At 35.6% G+C, this 16,192-nt stretch overlaps 1 protein-coding gene across 1 annotated transcript in view; it reads right to left on the minus strand.

Moving 5' to 3' along the window:
* The window catches only part of KIAA0825 (KIAA0825 ortholog), a 411,447-nt gene that overhangs the window by 261,438 nt on the left and 133,817 nt on the right, over positions 1-16,192 (minus strand). The window contains exons 9-12 of the mRNA XM_029217064.1: positions 14,631-14,896; positions 13,078-13,228; positions 8,131-8,321; positions 5,588-5,770 (exon numbers count right to left, since the gene is read on the minus strand). Coding sequence (XP_029072897.1) covers positions 5,588-5,770; positions 8,131-8,321; positions 13,078-13,228; positions 14,631-14,896 — 791 coding nt within the window. The remainder of the gene's footprint in view (positions 1-5,587; positions 5,771-8,130; positions 8,322-13,077; positions 13,229-14,630; positions 14,897-16,192) is intronic.

Raw genomic sequence — 16,192 nt, forward strand, 5'->3', positions numbered from 1 at the left:
TCACATTTCCAAATTAGCGGCCTGTAAAGATAGCTTTGCTTAAAGGGAAAAATATAAATTTGGGGAAAACACCTTGCCTTTGCCTTTCCTCCAACATCATGCCCCTTCTCTGTTATTAACATCATACTGGCTCTGGGCTGATCACACCACACGACGTGAGCACACTATCCCAGATTCTGTCTCTTTTGGGTCCCTGATCTACAATTATGTTGCCTTCCTTCCTTTTTTCATTATCAAAACTGATTGACTCCTTGAGCTTATGTAGCCAGCTGCTGCTAGCATGAAATAAATTCAGTGCACATCAAAAGTGAGATAAACTGATATGCTAAAATGAGTTAGTTGGGTTTTATGCTTCTCTTGTGCCACCCTGCTTTTGGCTGCCCTCCCAGAAGAAATGTGTCTCATAATATGATGCTAACGGAATAAATCTCCAGGATGGAATAGAGGTAGCCCAAGGATGTAAGTTCCACAGGGGCAGAGGGGTCAGGTCAGATATCTTATATCATCTGTGGCTACCATGGTGCCAAACCCATTGGAGGTACGCAATAAATAAAAATAACAAGAGAAGACCATAACTTCAGAAGAAGTAGAATTAGGTTTGAAGCTGAACTATTGAGACAACACTGGAATACTTGAGATAACTGAGGACGTATGAGACTTTCTGATGCCCCTAAAATCATAGCCAACTAACCATGAATATGCAGAGATAACCAAATTCAATCTACTTCACCATTTTAAACATAATTCTAAGTCACTGCTTTTCTTTCATAAAGCAGTGTTACCCCTGGGACTATAAGTTGCTGCCTCAATGTCATTAACTTTATGACACAAGGTAAGATACTTGGAGTACAGTATGGTTCCCTGCATTTCTCCTGCCCTTGGCTTGTGTTTCTTATGATGAAAATAACTCTTTGAGGTTAGAAAATGATGATTTGAAGTCAGAAAATGACTGGCACAACGCTTGGCCTATAGAAAGTACACTGTAAATACTGGTTAAAAAAAAAAAAAGGAGTGAATAAATAGAAGGTATTGTCAGACCCTGCTTAGTAGAAAGGAGGATGAATTTGGAGGGCATCTGTGAAGTCAGTCTTGGGTGGTACACAGACAAGGCGCAGACTGAGAACAGGACATATGGTGAAGAGACTGAACCAGACTTGACCCCAGAGTACAGGGCAGGAACCAGCTAGTCAGAGATTCAGGGTACTGGTCTTCTCCAAAATTAACAACTAGCCGTCTACCAATGTTTTACCTTATTAAGACCACACATAAAGCTGTTTGATTTTAGTTCTTTCTTTTGATAGAGATTTCCCTCAAAAATAATGTTTAGAGGGAAGAGTACAAAGGGAGTCATTTAATCTAAACAAAATGGCTAAGAGAACTACCTCTGTTTTCTGGATCATTTTGCATTCTTCCAGACACCTTTTTTTTTTACATTTTACATACTTTTATTTCTATTTCCATCTAATCTATATTCATTTTTAACAGCTTTATTGAGATATATAATTCACATACCGCAAAATTTACTCATTTTAAGTACACAACTAAATGATTTCTACTATATTCAGAGCTGTGCAACTTTCACCACTATCTAATTTTATAACATTTTAATTAGGCTCAGAAGAAACCCTGTACCCATTAGCAGGTACTATCCATTCTTCCCTCCTCTCAGCCTCTGACAACCACTAATCTACTCTCTGTCTCTGTGGATTTGCTTATTCTGGAAGTTTCTAGTAAACTGAGTCACACAATATGTGCTCTCACATGTCTGGCTTTCTTCACTTAGCATGCAGGTTTTGAAGTTCATCCCTGTTGCAGCATCTGTCAGTACTCCATTTCTTTTTTTTTTTTGCGGTACGCGGGCCTCTCACTGTTGTGGCCTGTCCCGTTGCGGAGCACAGGCTCCGGACGCGCAGGCTCAGCGGCCATGGCTCACGGGCCCAGCCGCTCTGCGGCATGTGGGATCCTCCTGGACCGGGGCACGAACCTATGTCCCCTGCATCGGCAGGCGGACTCTCAACCACTGCACCACCAGGGAAGCCCAGTACTCCATTTCTTTTTATGGCTGAATAATATTCTACTGTATGTATATGCCACATACTGTTTTCTATTCACCAGCTGATGGACATTTGGGTTCTTCCCACTTTGTGCTGCTATGAACACTTGTGTACAAATCTTTACATGGACATATGTTTGCATTTCTTTTGTGTACATACCTAGGAGTAAAATTACTGCGTCATAGGACCATATGCTCAACATTTTACATGAGCATCCCTATGCTTAACATTTTCAGGAACTACCTGTTTCAAGCGTGCCAGACATGCTTGAAGTATGAAAAACAAAGTTTTAGTCCAACACTTTCTGTTTTGTAAGGGACAGTGAAATAATTTCATAAAACTAAAGAAATAAACAAGCTAAGACAATAACTTTAAAACACCTAGTACTAGTTTGAAACTGAACTACAGACAAAGCACTGAAATACCTTAGAGTTTAGTGATTCAAAAGCCATGAGAATGATAACAAGTGAACCCCAAAAGATAGGTCTGCTGTTCCTTGGCTTAGTGATCAACATTCTGGCCCATTGCTGATGACTCCGACCTTTGCCTGGTATGTTGGTACTTGTACTGAAATTCATTCTTCCATGTTATTAAATGATGTAACATTGGGGACAATCAACTTACAAAAAATTTCCATTTTTACTTTTTATATAACACATCAAAATATTCTGGAGATATAACATTCAATTTTAACATTAAAAATTTTTTCAGACTTTCCTAAATTACTTGGGGGTGAATATTTCATCTTGTTCACTGCTGTATCCTTTGTGTTTAATCCTGGTGCTTAATTATAGGGCCTAGGGAGGCAACAACATTTGTCGAATTGAAACTAAATTGCATTTACCTAAAATTCTAAAAATTAATTTTAATTTGCTATATTAAAACTAACATTCTACACAAGCAAAATGCAATACGTGAAATCACTGTCTGGGTATGTGTGTGAACGTGCATTGAGTACACTTCTGAAAGTGCAGCTTAACTGCCTTTACAGAAGAAGATAAGTATAACTACACGTGATAAGCATTTTGGAAAATACATGGTGAATGTTTTCTGTTTCAGCAGGTTTCTTTCCCTGGAGGACAAAGGGAGTACTCCTTTTACAACATTCTAACAGAAATCTTCAAAGGAGAGTTAAAAAAGAACACACATTTTTGCAAACAGGCTTCATTCTTTCTGAAAAGATTTAAAAATCATATTTCTGCCCTGGGATTTAGTAGTCCTATGCTAAGCTCAGGAAGGAAAATACAGTCAGTTTATCTGTCAGAACTACTTGGAATAAAGGCAGTCACCTTCAAAAAAGGTATATCACATAGAGTAACAAATGTCAGGCATAGTTTATAAAAATTCAATGCTATCAACATCTGATTGCTACTCTTCACCAATTCCTCAAAGCATACAGTTTAATTTTTAAATGTGAGACAGAGATACAATTTTTTTCTAAAATACTAATAATATGACAACTTCATATCCTGGCTGTGAAAAGAAGCTAATAAATAAGTCAATAGGGTTCTTGCAACATACACACACTTTTTTTTTCCTATTTGGTGAGGAACATGCTGCCCTGTAGATTTTCTTTGTCAATACAAAGAGAAATATATTTTAAAGATTAGATTTATACTTTAGGAAAGCAATAATAAATTTTATATCAACATGAATGGATACAATCTGTGAAAATTTTTATGATCTGAGAAATAATAAAAAAATTAAAGTATGTATAGAATTTTGTTCATGCTTCAAAGCAATACCACTATTTATGTTTTATATTAAGAAAACCAGAGGCAGTGCTTGGTATAAAATGTTCTGCAATCCTGGTTGAAATTAGCAATTTAAATTTGTTGAATGAGGTTACAGTGCAATATCTAAGGCACAAATCACAGAGATTTGAATACTTGCATAGTTGTTTTAAAATGTATCAAAAGGCCACAGGTTAACAATAATGAATGTGTGTTATATTATCATTATTAAAATATGCAATCTTTTATAATAATTTATTTGTTTTACAAATGCATTGGGGGGTTAAAATTTTTCTATTCATCTGTGACAGACCATGAAATTCAATATTGCTCACCATGACCAATCCATGAAATTTGTCAACTTTGTTCCTGATTTTCACAGGGCCTTCCCCTTAGATGAAATGACCCATTGAACTAAGAGCATAGTTATTTTTTCATCTATGGTAAATCAGTTTAGTTTACTAGGATTTATTATAGGCTTCAGGCCTTGAGCTTTTTACGATTATGCACCATTATGTACATAATCCCAAATTTATGGCAATTTATCTCACTATTTCTTTCCCTTTCTGAAAGAATTCTCCATTTCTAAAATGAGTTCTCAATGGTAAGGTTGCCAGAAGAAGCAATCTGTAAACAATGGGTCTGTTGAAAGTCAAGGAGTGGGTGAAAATTATAGGGAAATTGAAATCAAACTTGTTAATTACTCTTAGAATTTCTAACACAAAAGTCTTAAAATTTACTGAAAATCAAGATTTATATATTGCCTTTACCAGCATAGTGCAGAAACATACTTTACCTAATTTATTCTAAGAAACAGAAATGTGTATAATTTTTACTATCCAAGAAACTAAGAATATGCAATATCTAGTCTTTCAAGATAAAGTGACTATTTTGGAGGAGGGTTTAAACAAAATTGTATTAACGTTTTATTACAAGATTTACTCTAATCTCTTTTATAATATTACAAATTTGAATGAAATAAACCAGAAAAGTATTTCAAAATTTTTAATTTCCCTAAATCTTATTTGTTTAGCTAAGTAAAATATTTCAACATTTAAAAAATGTAATTACTTGTTCCTATTTCCACTGACTGCCATTACTAGCTCAGTCACTAAAGTCTAATACTAAAAATGCAAATCTATGGCAGAGTAACTGAAAGTATGGGACCATGAGGTCTCTTCCAGATTTGAGAATATTTTATTTATTTTTTTTGGCCGCACTGCACAGCATGTGGGATCTCAGTTCCCTGACCAGGGATCGAACCCACGCCCCCCTGCAGTGGAAGCACAGAGTCTTAACCGCTGGACCACCAAGGAAGTCCCTTGAGAATATTTTACAATCATTTAAAAATATTTTTTATTAGAGAAAATCACCTTATATCAAATTAAAAATTAAAAAATATTTTTAAAAGACACACAAAGCCATTGGATATGATTTATTATTTCACAGAGTAATCAAGCTATGACTGAAATAACCAATCCATTAATATAATTTGATCATTTAAACAACTCAAATAGTGATGCTCGAAATGATCCTGCTTGTACTGGAGCCTTATCAACTGAATAGGATCGACCAATAGAGATATACCACATTACTAGGACCAAATTACTCTGAGAATGAAGAAACCCTTGTTGGTTAGTGTTTGTTTTGTAAAATGGCTCACCTCATATCAAAAACGCACTTCAATAAATTTCTACTTGCTACTTCACACAATTCAGTAAGTATCATGAAAATAACTCTGTTAAATCACATTAATTTATATATCATAATAGCTAAAAAGAAAATATATTTGATACTTACTGGTATAATTCAGTTAGTGGTGAAGTCAAAATGACTAATGTTGTGAAGAGATTATTACAATGGGTATGAATTTTTAAAATTTTATCATCTACATACTCATGAGGATTCAAAAGCTTCTGTACAGATGTGCAAACTGACCATAACATGTTCTCAGTGCATATTAAAATTGTTGTGACATCAAGTCTGTTGGAAAGAAAAAGAAGAAAATCATGTTAAAATCGTTTTTCTGCTTGGTATATACACTATCATCCATAGCTATTATATTAAGAATATGTAAGAATAGATATATTTAGTTAGCTATCAGAGCTTCAGAGATCAAAAACAGATAGACAGCATCAAAGATAGCTTTTGAGTTTCCAAGTGTTAGCTGACCCATAATACCATTCATTGTCTTTAGGAATAGTGAAGTCTATAGTAGTGAAGTGTTTCAGGAGCACTTCTTTTTTTTTTTTTTTTAAATGTTTATTTTGCATTATCAAGATACTCTCCAAGAATCTCAAGAGACTTTCCTTCAGCAAAAGTCAGCAATTAAATTCAGCAAAAGTCAGATTAAAAGAAAATTTGCTGTTATCCATACATGCATGATAGGTAAAAATCTGATAGCAGGACAATTGTCCTCATCCAAGTACAAGGTGTCAAAAGAAAGTTACAAGATTGGGCAACATGTTCTCCCAGCAAGTGGAAGATGAGAAAAAATGACACCAGAAGTGCAAATGGAAAAGCTTATTGTTTCAGAAATTTCCAATATTAAATAAATTTGTGGCAAATATCCTATATTTTTTCTTATTCATAAACTCATTTTTTGGTTTCTATCTTTCTTGAGTTTTAACAGCACTCCAAAGATCTGTTTAAAGACTATTTTGGTATATGACTAAATTGTACAGAGCTCAGTTAATTTCCTCTTTTTTTTCTTTTAAATTCAATGCTGAAGAAATAGAAGAAAGTTTTGAAGTGATAAGAAACAAATCAGTTTGAGGATCTTTTAAAATGACATTTTAGCTTCACATGTATTATATATAATACATGTATACATACATTAATAATATATAACATATTCTATATAAATCATATATATGGTTTTGGTTATACAACAGTTGGAAGCTACTGGAATTCTAAAAGCATCAAGAATCACCCTTAGGAAGGTTTAATTATAGTTTGCATCCACTCACTCTAATTGCTAATTAAACAATTGCAAATCCAAGATATATATATACACACAGACACAAACGCACACATGCCTGCGAAATCTGATTTCCTCACTATCGATGCTTTAGAATTAACCATTCAAATAAAAGTATTTATTTATTTTACATATTAAAAACTAGGAGAGATAACTCTAGCTTTGCGTGGCATTTTTATGTAACTACCCAGAAAATAGAAACCAAAAGTCTCTATAGTACAGTTAATCAATTAAATATACTACCTATTTCATGAGCTAATAGTAAATCTGATTTCATAAGCGTCTCATAATGACTTGCCACCTCACAGTCAAAAGTGACTTAAGCTACATCAGGAAAAGAATGAAGGTATTCTTTGCTCTCAAAAGGAATTTTCCGTCTATTCTTCAGAGTTCAATGTTTTTTAAAAAAATGCTTGGTCAGTAATTCAAAACAGCCTGTTCAAAATACCATACTTATGGAACACTGTAGCAGGACCTAAATGCCCTTCAAATGCAGCATGCTTGATCAGAAAAATAATTCCTACTGGAAAAAAATTTAAAAAGCCTCTGATGTCTTTAGGTTCCTCCTAACATATATCTGAAAAAAAAATTTTTTTATACCTAAAAGGCAGGTCTTAATCATATTAGCCAGAATGTTTGTAAAAACAAAAGCCTTCGCTTTGTACAGACCATTGCTGTCACGTAAGCACATTTTTGTAAAATTCATTGCCTAGATAACCCATAGAATTGGACTATAATTCAGTCTTTAATTTAAGACCCCGTGACTGCTACTCCTCATTTTCTGTGATTTCACATTTTGTTGAACTGGCTTTTAGTAATACATAATGAAAAGAAAAGGAAAAAAATAAAGGAAAAGAGGAAAGAAGTAATTAGACTATATTAAGAAACAAATGATTAGACAAAAGAGTTTCCTTAATAAAGATTAACTACACTATTTAAAGACATTTAAAAAAAAAACCAAAAAAACAAAAATCCCCTGGTTGCCTAGAATTTCAAAGTCAAATTACTTCATCACAGCACTGATGCTTTCTTCTCTATTTCAGTACCTTAATTTTCCCTCTTTATCTTATTTATTAACCTTTGGACATCTATGTCCTAGATTGTAATACATCTTGACTCACTCTTTAGAAACAAGTGGGTTTTATATACAATTTTAAGAAGAAAAAAGAACAAAGTTATTTTGATTCAAGTTCCACATTTCTACTTAAGTATCTCGGGAAAACTGAATATGATTTCCTTTCAGATGTTAGAAATATGTTAAATATACAAGGAGCTACGTCATGAGACACAGAATTATATTCTGCTTTATACAAACGACAAAAAAGTTTTCTTAAAAAACAATGGTTTTCACAACTTCAATTACCTTATCTGTGGAGTTCTCTTATAACTGGGATGGGCCCGAGCATATCTGGAGGCCAGGAGACCCAAAGATTTCTCCAGCACTTCTGCTAGAATCTCCTGGGCTAACTTAGGGGGCAGAATGGTCCAGAGATCGTGATGAAGCGCCCAGAAGAAATAATGCCACATCTGGAGCGAGAAGGAGCATCTTTCCCCCTAGCAAAACCACCACACATTAAAAAAGACAATCACATCTTCCCAAATATCAGTTTGCTTCCTATGAACCTAATTAGTTCAGGCTGAAAGGAAATAGCTGGAGAGTTTGACACACTAGATGACCAAGAAAGATTTTTGACAACATGTAAAACATCCTTATTGACAAAGGAACATATGTTTTATTTCAATTATGAGACCAGACATTCTCGTGCAAATCCAGACCACAAGCATTTAACCTAGCATAGCCTTGATTTACCTACTCCTGGTCTAGAGTTTAAAATTTACTTTAAAATAATTGTCTTTGGCTTCCCTGGTGGTGCAGTGGTTGAGAGTCCGCCTGCCGATGCGGAGGACACGGGTTCGTGCCCCGGTCCAGGAGGATCCCACATGCCACAGAGCGGCTGGGCCCGTGAGCCATGGCCGCTGAGCCTGTGCGTCCGGAGCCTGTGCTCCGCAACGGGAGAGGCCACAGCGGTGAGAGGCCCGCGTACGGCAAAAAAAAAAAAAAATAATGATAATAATTGTCTTTATAGCTGCTAACCAAAGTCATGCTAGTTTAAGATACTGGGCCAATTCTTCGAAAATTAAAATTTATTAATTTAAATTGTTTATGGATGTATATGGATTATTAGCATCATTGAGATCATTTTATAAATGTTTTAGATTTCACACTGCAGTGAAATGACAGGAGCAAAAATAAACTTACATACTATATACTTATTAACATGCATGAAAACAAAGGGGGTGGGTAACTATCAAAGACTATATTAGGCTATTTCATCCATGGAGTTTTAACAATACTAGAAACAGTAACATAGTCTGATTTTTGCAAGATTTTGTAAAGTCTAGGCATATGTTATCATCATTTCTTAGTATTTTTACAGTACTTTATACTTCCAAAGGGCCAGATTTTAATTCCCTTCCACCCCGCTACAGACCTCTTCTCTGTGCCAAATTTTCCCTGACCACAGAGTGAGACCCAACAGCAGCCAAAGACAAGGAAAACAGGCAGAAATGAGAAGGTAGCCTCAAGTGAATTACAACCCTTAATTAGTTAACATGCTCTCAGGGAGGTATGCTAGTGTTTCCTCATTTTCTTCAGACCAGAGTAAAAGATTATTTGAAATAGATTATTTGAAGTTTGAAGAATGTGTTCTTCAAACACTATCCTGATTATATGTTACTGTATCAAAAGTTAAACGAGAAAAACTTCCAATTTATCTCTAAGTAATCCTCTTGGACTTAAAATTCCTGCTTCGCCCACTACTTATATTTCTCAAACAAATGTCATCTTTTTATTTTTTTCAGGATAGTTTTAGTTTTCATTCTTTTTTTTATATAAATTTATTTTATTTTATTTATTTTTGGCTGCATTGTGTCTTTGTTGCTGCGCGCGGGCTTTCTCTAGTTGCAGGGAGCAGGGACTACTCTTCATTGTGGTGCCCAGGCTTCTCATTGCGGTGGCTTCAGTTGTTGCAGAGCACAGGCTCTAGGTGCGTGGGCTTCAGTAGTTGTGGCTCGTGGGCTCTAGAGCACAGGCTCAGTAGTTGTGGCGCACGGGCTTAGTTGCTCCGCAGCACGTGGGATCTTCCCGGACCAGGGCTCGAACCCATGTCCCTTGCACTGGCAGGCGGACTCTTAACCACTGTGCCACCAGGGAAGCCCAAACAAATGTCATCTTAAAAAAAAGTCTGCTCTTCTCCTATACCTAAAGTTGATCATTTCTTATGTGGATACTCCTTATGTATCATTCTCCTGGTAATTTCTTTGATTAGTAAAATCTTTTGTAGTTACTGTAATAATAACAATCTATAGTTATTATCTATTGACTTTCAAATGGAGTTTATAAATGAGTAGAATTATTCTCCTTGGGTGGCAAACTTGGATATCAAACTGTCAAAGACTCAAGTTCAAACTGGTGGGGACTTTGACCACTTCTGATTTCCTGACTAGATGTACATGAAAACTGTTTAAGAAAAAAACAAAATTACAAAATTAATGGCAGAAGTAGCAAAATTATAGTTTCTTATATTTTCTTTGTTGTGTGTTCTGTGATAAAGAATGCTTTAAAAAATTTCCTCAAGTAAGAAAGTAATTTTAATGCTTGATTTTCTTTATTACTTTCTGTGTTGTGTGTTAATTAAAGCAAAACCAACCCAACCCATGTCATAACTGGCCTGAATGATTTACACTTTCTCCGTGGCAATGGGTGGGTGCCTATAATAACATGGCCAACATGATTTCTCATATTTTTCAAAATATAAAAAAACAATTTCCTTAATAGCTACCTTTTAGCAATAAATGAGAAAATAAAAATAACTTCAGGCACACAGATTTCTTCTCCTAAAGTAAAATATACTTATTTTTAAGACTTTTAAAAATATAAACTTCATGTTTACTTAAAGACATTCCAAGCTGGTCACCTTTCTCACAATTTTCTTCAAAATGTGTATAAGTTCAATGTATGCAAGGGCTTTCATTAAACTAAATATGATTCATTTTTCTGACCTGTTTCTCTCTTTGTTGTCATTTCAAAAGTATTCTGCTGGTAAACATCTGTTATTTTTGTAGACCCACTATAAGGTAAACAGATGTGAGCTTTTATTTAGATTATATATCAGGAAACAAGCAGCTGGGCTTTATTATATAAGCCACTCAATATTATCTTTGAAGAGGCAATTCTTTATTCTCTGACTATTAGAAAACACAAGTTGCTAAAATTGAGCAGATGTCAACTATACTAAAAGCTTAATTTTAAACATGTAATTTGAACACCCACTGTGCCATCTGACCAGCACCTCATCAGAAAGATACTGAACTCTTTGGCTCTCTCAACCTGACAGTTTAGAAAATGGAAATGATGTATCTAGGGCTCACTTGATATCACAAAATGTGAGCAAATATTGCTCCATACCTTTATAAATTTTTTCACTATTTCTTTACTACTCTCTGCACAGGGTGATAGAGATCCCTGAGATCTCTATCCTACCCTTCCCCTCCAGTCAGGCAGATTTCATCTCCTCTCCTCTCAAAACAGCCCTGCCAAAAACATACTAGTCCTGTTTCACAAATCAGTTGGAATAATGGGGGAGCGGAGGAGAGAGGGGTATAGTAAACGGGATAAAACCATGTCAGGGACTCCAGTTGTCAAAACAACTTAGCATCTGTGACATTTTTAGAAAGTTCTTAGTTTTGGTAAATAGAAAAGCAGCATCACTTAATTTTTCTGAGCATAAATAACAACCACTAACTGCAATTAAATTGTAACTATTGACCATGTAAGTAAGTGTATGGAAGCTACAGTACCATGTAATCACAGGGTAGCTATCTCGTTATTTCTGTCTTAGAAGCTAAACTCTTGTCATAAGATCTAAGAGCTGCATGTTATGTGGTAATTTGTTTTTGTCTTTTTTTTTAAATACTTGGTAACTTCAATAACAGGTTCTCAATGCATCTACTTATTATTTATACTGTACAACTCTTCTACTTCCCAGTTTGCATAAGAGGAAACATAATACCCCTCTGTTGGACATATAGTGAGAGACCTGTTCTTCAATGGAAACATTATATAAAATTGCTCATTAGTACACTGACACATTGAAATAGTTTGAAACATGAGATGGATTCGTTTTCAACCTCTCTGTTTACCGCAAGGCACATAAGGGAGCTGGGATGCTGCCAGGAGAGGGGAAGACATACTTTTATTCTTATCTCAGGATACCAGCTGCACCATACCACTTTCCCTTTTTCTTTCTGCTCACTGCTGTTTGAAGTATGTCAGGTTTGGAAAACCCTATATGGATGCTCTTGCAAAAAGAAAATGTATCTGGGAAGGGCCTCTAAAGGAGACCCTTTCTAAGACCCATGAAATCGTCTTAGAAAACGTGGAAAGCCCTTTTAAAAAGCTTCTAAGCTGCTCCTCTCTGTTGTGACAACATTTATTATGATAATAACAGTCATAAATGGAGCCACTGGAACCTTCAGTGTCAGGAAGGTGACAGGAGTGACTTCACTGAATAAAACTCCACTCTGTTTTTCTCAGTACTCCATAGATATAATGTTTCACCCCACCCTGAAGTCAACTTCAAGGGATTTCAAGAGTTGTGGTTTATGTATAATCAATGGGATTCAGGGGAAGGGAAACTAATGAAGCCTGATGATGAATAATTTTAATTGATCCTGGCTTTGGTTGCACTGGGAATCATTAGGCTTTAATTCAGTAGAAATTTGGGATTTCAAAACATGGGTTAAATGAAAATAGGTAAGCTATAAATGATCAGATGGGTCTTAAAGCACACTCATAAGAACGTACAATAAGAAGGAAAAAATAAGTATAAAGAATAAAGCTGCTTAATAAAAAATATTTATCAAACACAGATGGAAATATATAACAAGAAAATAATGCAAGGGTACCTATAACTGGTCCCTTTGAAAACAATATAAGGTCGTAGTATTTTGGCATTGTTTCTCTTTGAGTTTTCATTGTACCCCATTATATTCCAACTTATTATATAGCACTGAAACACTGCAGCTCAAATTAAGTTATTTTTACTTTTAAGCAGAAGGAGAGTTCTAATTATTTCAGGTTTTTAAAAACAGTGTTTTTCTAAGTACAGATTCAATATTTAAAAAACATTATCCTAACAGCCTTCGTGTGTCAGTACTGCCAAGCTCATGTTTCTAATTAGCCAGAAAGCAGGTAGGCAGTAAAACATATTTGTGTAAAAAAGGAGGAACAGTAAACTTAGCTTCACACCTCATAAAAAGCTTTGTAGTCATCCCAGTGGTGGCTCTCAGCATCCTGTAAAATGCTTGTAGCACAAACTCTGACGCAGTAGTCCGTAACCTGAAACTGTAGAGTGTTGATGAATTCCTGATATCGTTGGACAGGTACCAGGAATATGGGTCTGTTCAGAGGGAATGATCAAAGAGACAGAGATTTAAGGCCTGTGCAGTAGGAGGTAACAATCTCCAGTACTACAAATGGTTTTGATTATTAGATATCAATCATTCATTTCCTCCTAATGCTGAAGTCTGCATCCACATTCACTTTCCAAAAAGAAAAAAAAAAAAAATAGCTGGTCTTTGTTTTGCAAGTCCTTTGAAAACGTACATCTGCTGTTCCACAAATATGCACTTCAGCTTGAGACAAACTGCATTGTCAATACATCATTCAAAAATAAAAGTATTCTTTGTAAGCCTATTATTAGAGATCAGTGCATTATTTAGGCATTAGGTTATCGTTATTATAGAGAAAAACATGCATTTGTCAGAACCAACTTTTGTAAAGCTATCACACATCCCACAAACACACTCTTTTTATTTTAAAAATTGTAATTTTGTAGATGTCAATTATCTCATAAACTGTTTTACAATATTCTACAGAAATAAAGTGATTGCTGGCACATTTTGTTTATAAATTCAACAATCTGACTACTTAAGAGAATTAAAGAAATATCATAGTTATATCCTACAACAAGCCAAATTTACTTCTATCTTCAGCTATTTTTAGTACACTCTCTTTGCTTCCTCTCATCACTACTAAGGGATTGCAAAGGCTAAATAAGGCATATAGACTAGATTCTTGGGCTCACACTGGACTGCCCAGTTTACATGCTCCCTTTGCAAGGGACTGTGCTCTCTTCTAGAGAGCACAAGAGCAGCCAGATAGACCATGTGATAATACCTCTGGTCATTTTTCTTCTCTATCCAGAAAACATTTGGTCTTTTTGGACTACTAATACATGAAATTATGACTGCCAGATGCTTCCTCTTCAAATATGAAGGATAGCTTATTATTAAATGGATGTTCTGAAATATGTTTACGTTCATCAATAAAATAGATTGAAATGCATCTCTTCTCTATGCCTGCTCCTAACATCTAGTTGGCCTAGGAACAAAAGAGAAGGGCATTTTCCACAAATATTGTTTTGTGTGACAAAAAGAAGTTTGTTTTTTCCTTTTCAGTGTAGTCAGTACAATGTGCCTTACAGAATGGAAAGGGTTTGTTTGGTCATGTCATAACAACATGCCAAAAATAGTCGCTCCAGTTTAGAGAATGGGAAATGCAAGGGTCATCTGAGTGGGCCTTTAGAGGGAATACTTATCCTTCTTACTATCCGTATATCTGGTTTAACACAACCCACGCTCTACCTTTTTGACATTTCCTAGTCAAGACAAATGAAAATAATTCACCATGTTATTATTTTCTTCTTCTCAAATATTATTATCAAAATTCTACCTCTGTGATATCCAAAGATTACATGTTACTTTAAGAATGGCCATCAACTTAATATAAATGACACTCACTTCTTAGTATTTTCTTTCATCAAATTATCATATTGCATAAAATGCTGGAAGACATACACTGCCGTGGAGAGCAGCATGTGCAAGTTTTTCAGGGGTGCTTTGGAAGGAACCTCCTTGCCTCTCTCTTGCAGTCTGGCCAGGACAGCTGTTGCCACTTTACAACAGGCCTCCACAAAGCTTGCTCTAATTTCCTGAAAAGAATCATCTCTGCATGCCAGAGCCAGTGGAAGGATTGTGTCAAGTTTTTCCATGATGTCAGAACAAAACTAGGGAAAAATAAATGTAGCACTGAGTTATTTGTATTCTGACAGCACCGTGTAATTTATGTACAGGGGAGCTAAATTCCAAAATAATGAATTTGGCATCAAACATAAATATAATGACACAACTTTATAATAATCGATTTCTCTGTTGTAGAAAGTTAAATGTTTTATTTCAAATAAAGAAACACCAAAATGATGCTTCTCTGTATATAACCATCAAACCTTATGCTTACTAGAGAGACATTATGAAAAACTCATGAAATAGCTTTAAATTACTTTTATTTGTAGTTAATAGAACTCAGAAAATATGTATCCATGCTTACATTATTTTTAACTTATTCCTGGGTTTTTTTCGCTAAATTTTCATAGAAGTATTCTTTTTAAATTAATCATCACAGATAAATGAGGCTGTATCAGTTTAACTTAAACAATCTAAAAGCATAAGAGACAACCTCATATAGCATCTTCTTATTGGTAAAGAGTCAGCAACTCTCAGAAGTGATGCACTTAGCTTTTCACTAGTTGTGAATTTACTCCTTCTTAATGGCAAAGGAGGCATGAGGGATGGATGGGAAGGCGCAACTTGCCTCCACTCCAGGTCGGCCAAAAGTGTTCCCTGGGGTATGTTCTGGAGCCTCAGGGTGGCAATAGGGGATTAAGGCCACCTTTAAAAACTCTCTTTCAAAAACATTTCAGGGGCTTCCCTGGTGGCGCAGTGGTTAAGAATCTGCCTGCCAATGCAGGGGACAAGGGTTCGAGCCCTGGTCCAGGAAGATCCCACATGCCGCAGAGCAACTAAGCCCGTGCACCACAGCTACTGAGCCTGCGCTCTGGAGCCCGCGAGCCACAACTACTGAGCCCACGTGCCACAACTACTGAAGCCCACACGCCTAGAGCCTGTGCTCCGCAACAAGAGAAGCCACTGCAATGAGAAGCCAGTGCACCACAATGAAGAGTAGCCCCCGCTCGCTGCAACTAGAGAAAGCCCGCGTGCAGCAACAAAGACCCAGTGCAGCCAAAAATAAATAAATAAATACATAAATTTATTAAAAAGAAAAAATTTCAACGATACTTTGCTAACCTCACTGTGGACTTAATGCTGAGAAACTATATTTCTCTATTTCCGTAATTACTTCCTATTTTCTCAGTATGTTCTGTGACTCTCAGAACACAGATGCAGGACTGATGTTAAAGGAATGGTCACTAAGGTGTAAATAAAGATTTAAAAGTTGCCCAAACCAATAAAAGACAGTAACTCCTTCAACCTCCTAAATTTCTCCTGGAGTCATTCAAAGGTAT

The sequence above is a fragment of the Monodon monoceros genome, unplaced genomic scaffold, assembly GCF_005190385.1.
Source record: "Monodon monoceros isolate NGI ecotype Baffin Bay Population unplaced genomic scaffold, NGI_Narwhal_1 Super_Scaffold_12, whole genome shotgun sequence".
NCBI classification, from domain to species: domain Eukaryota; kingdom Metazoa; phylum Chordata; class Mammalia; order Artiodactyla; family Monodontidae; genus Monodon; species Monodon monoceros.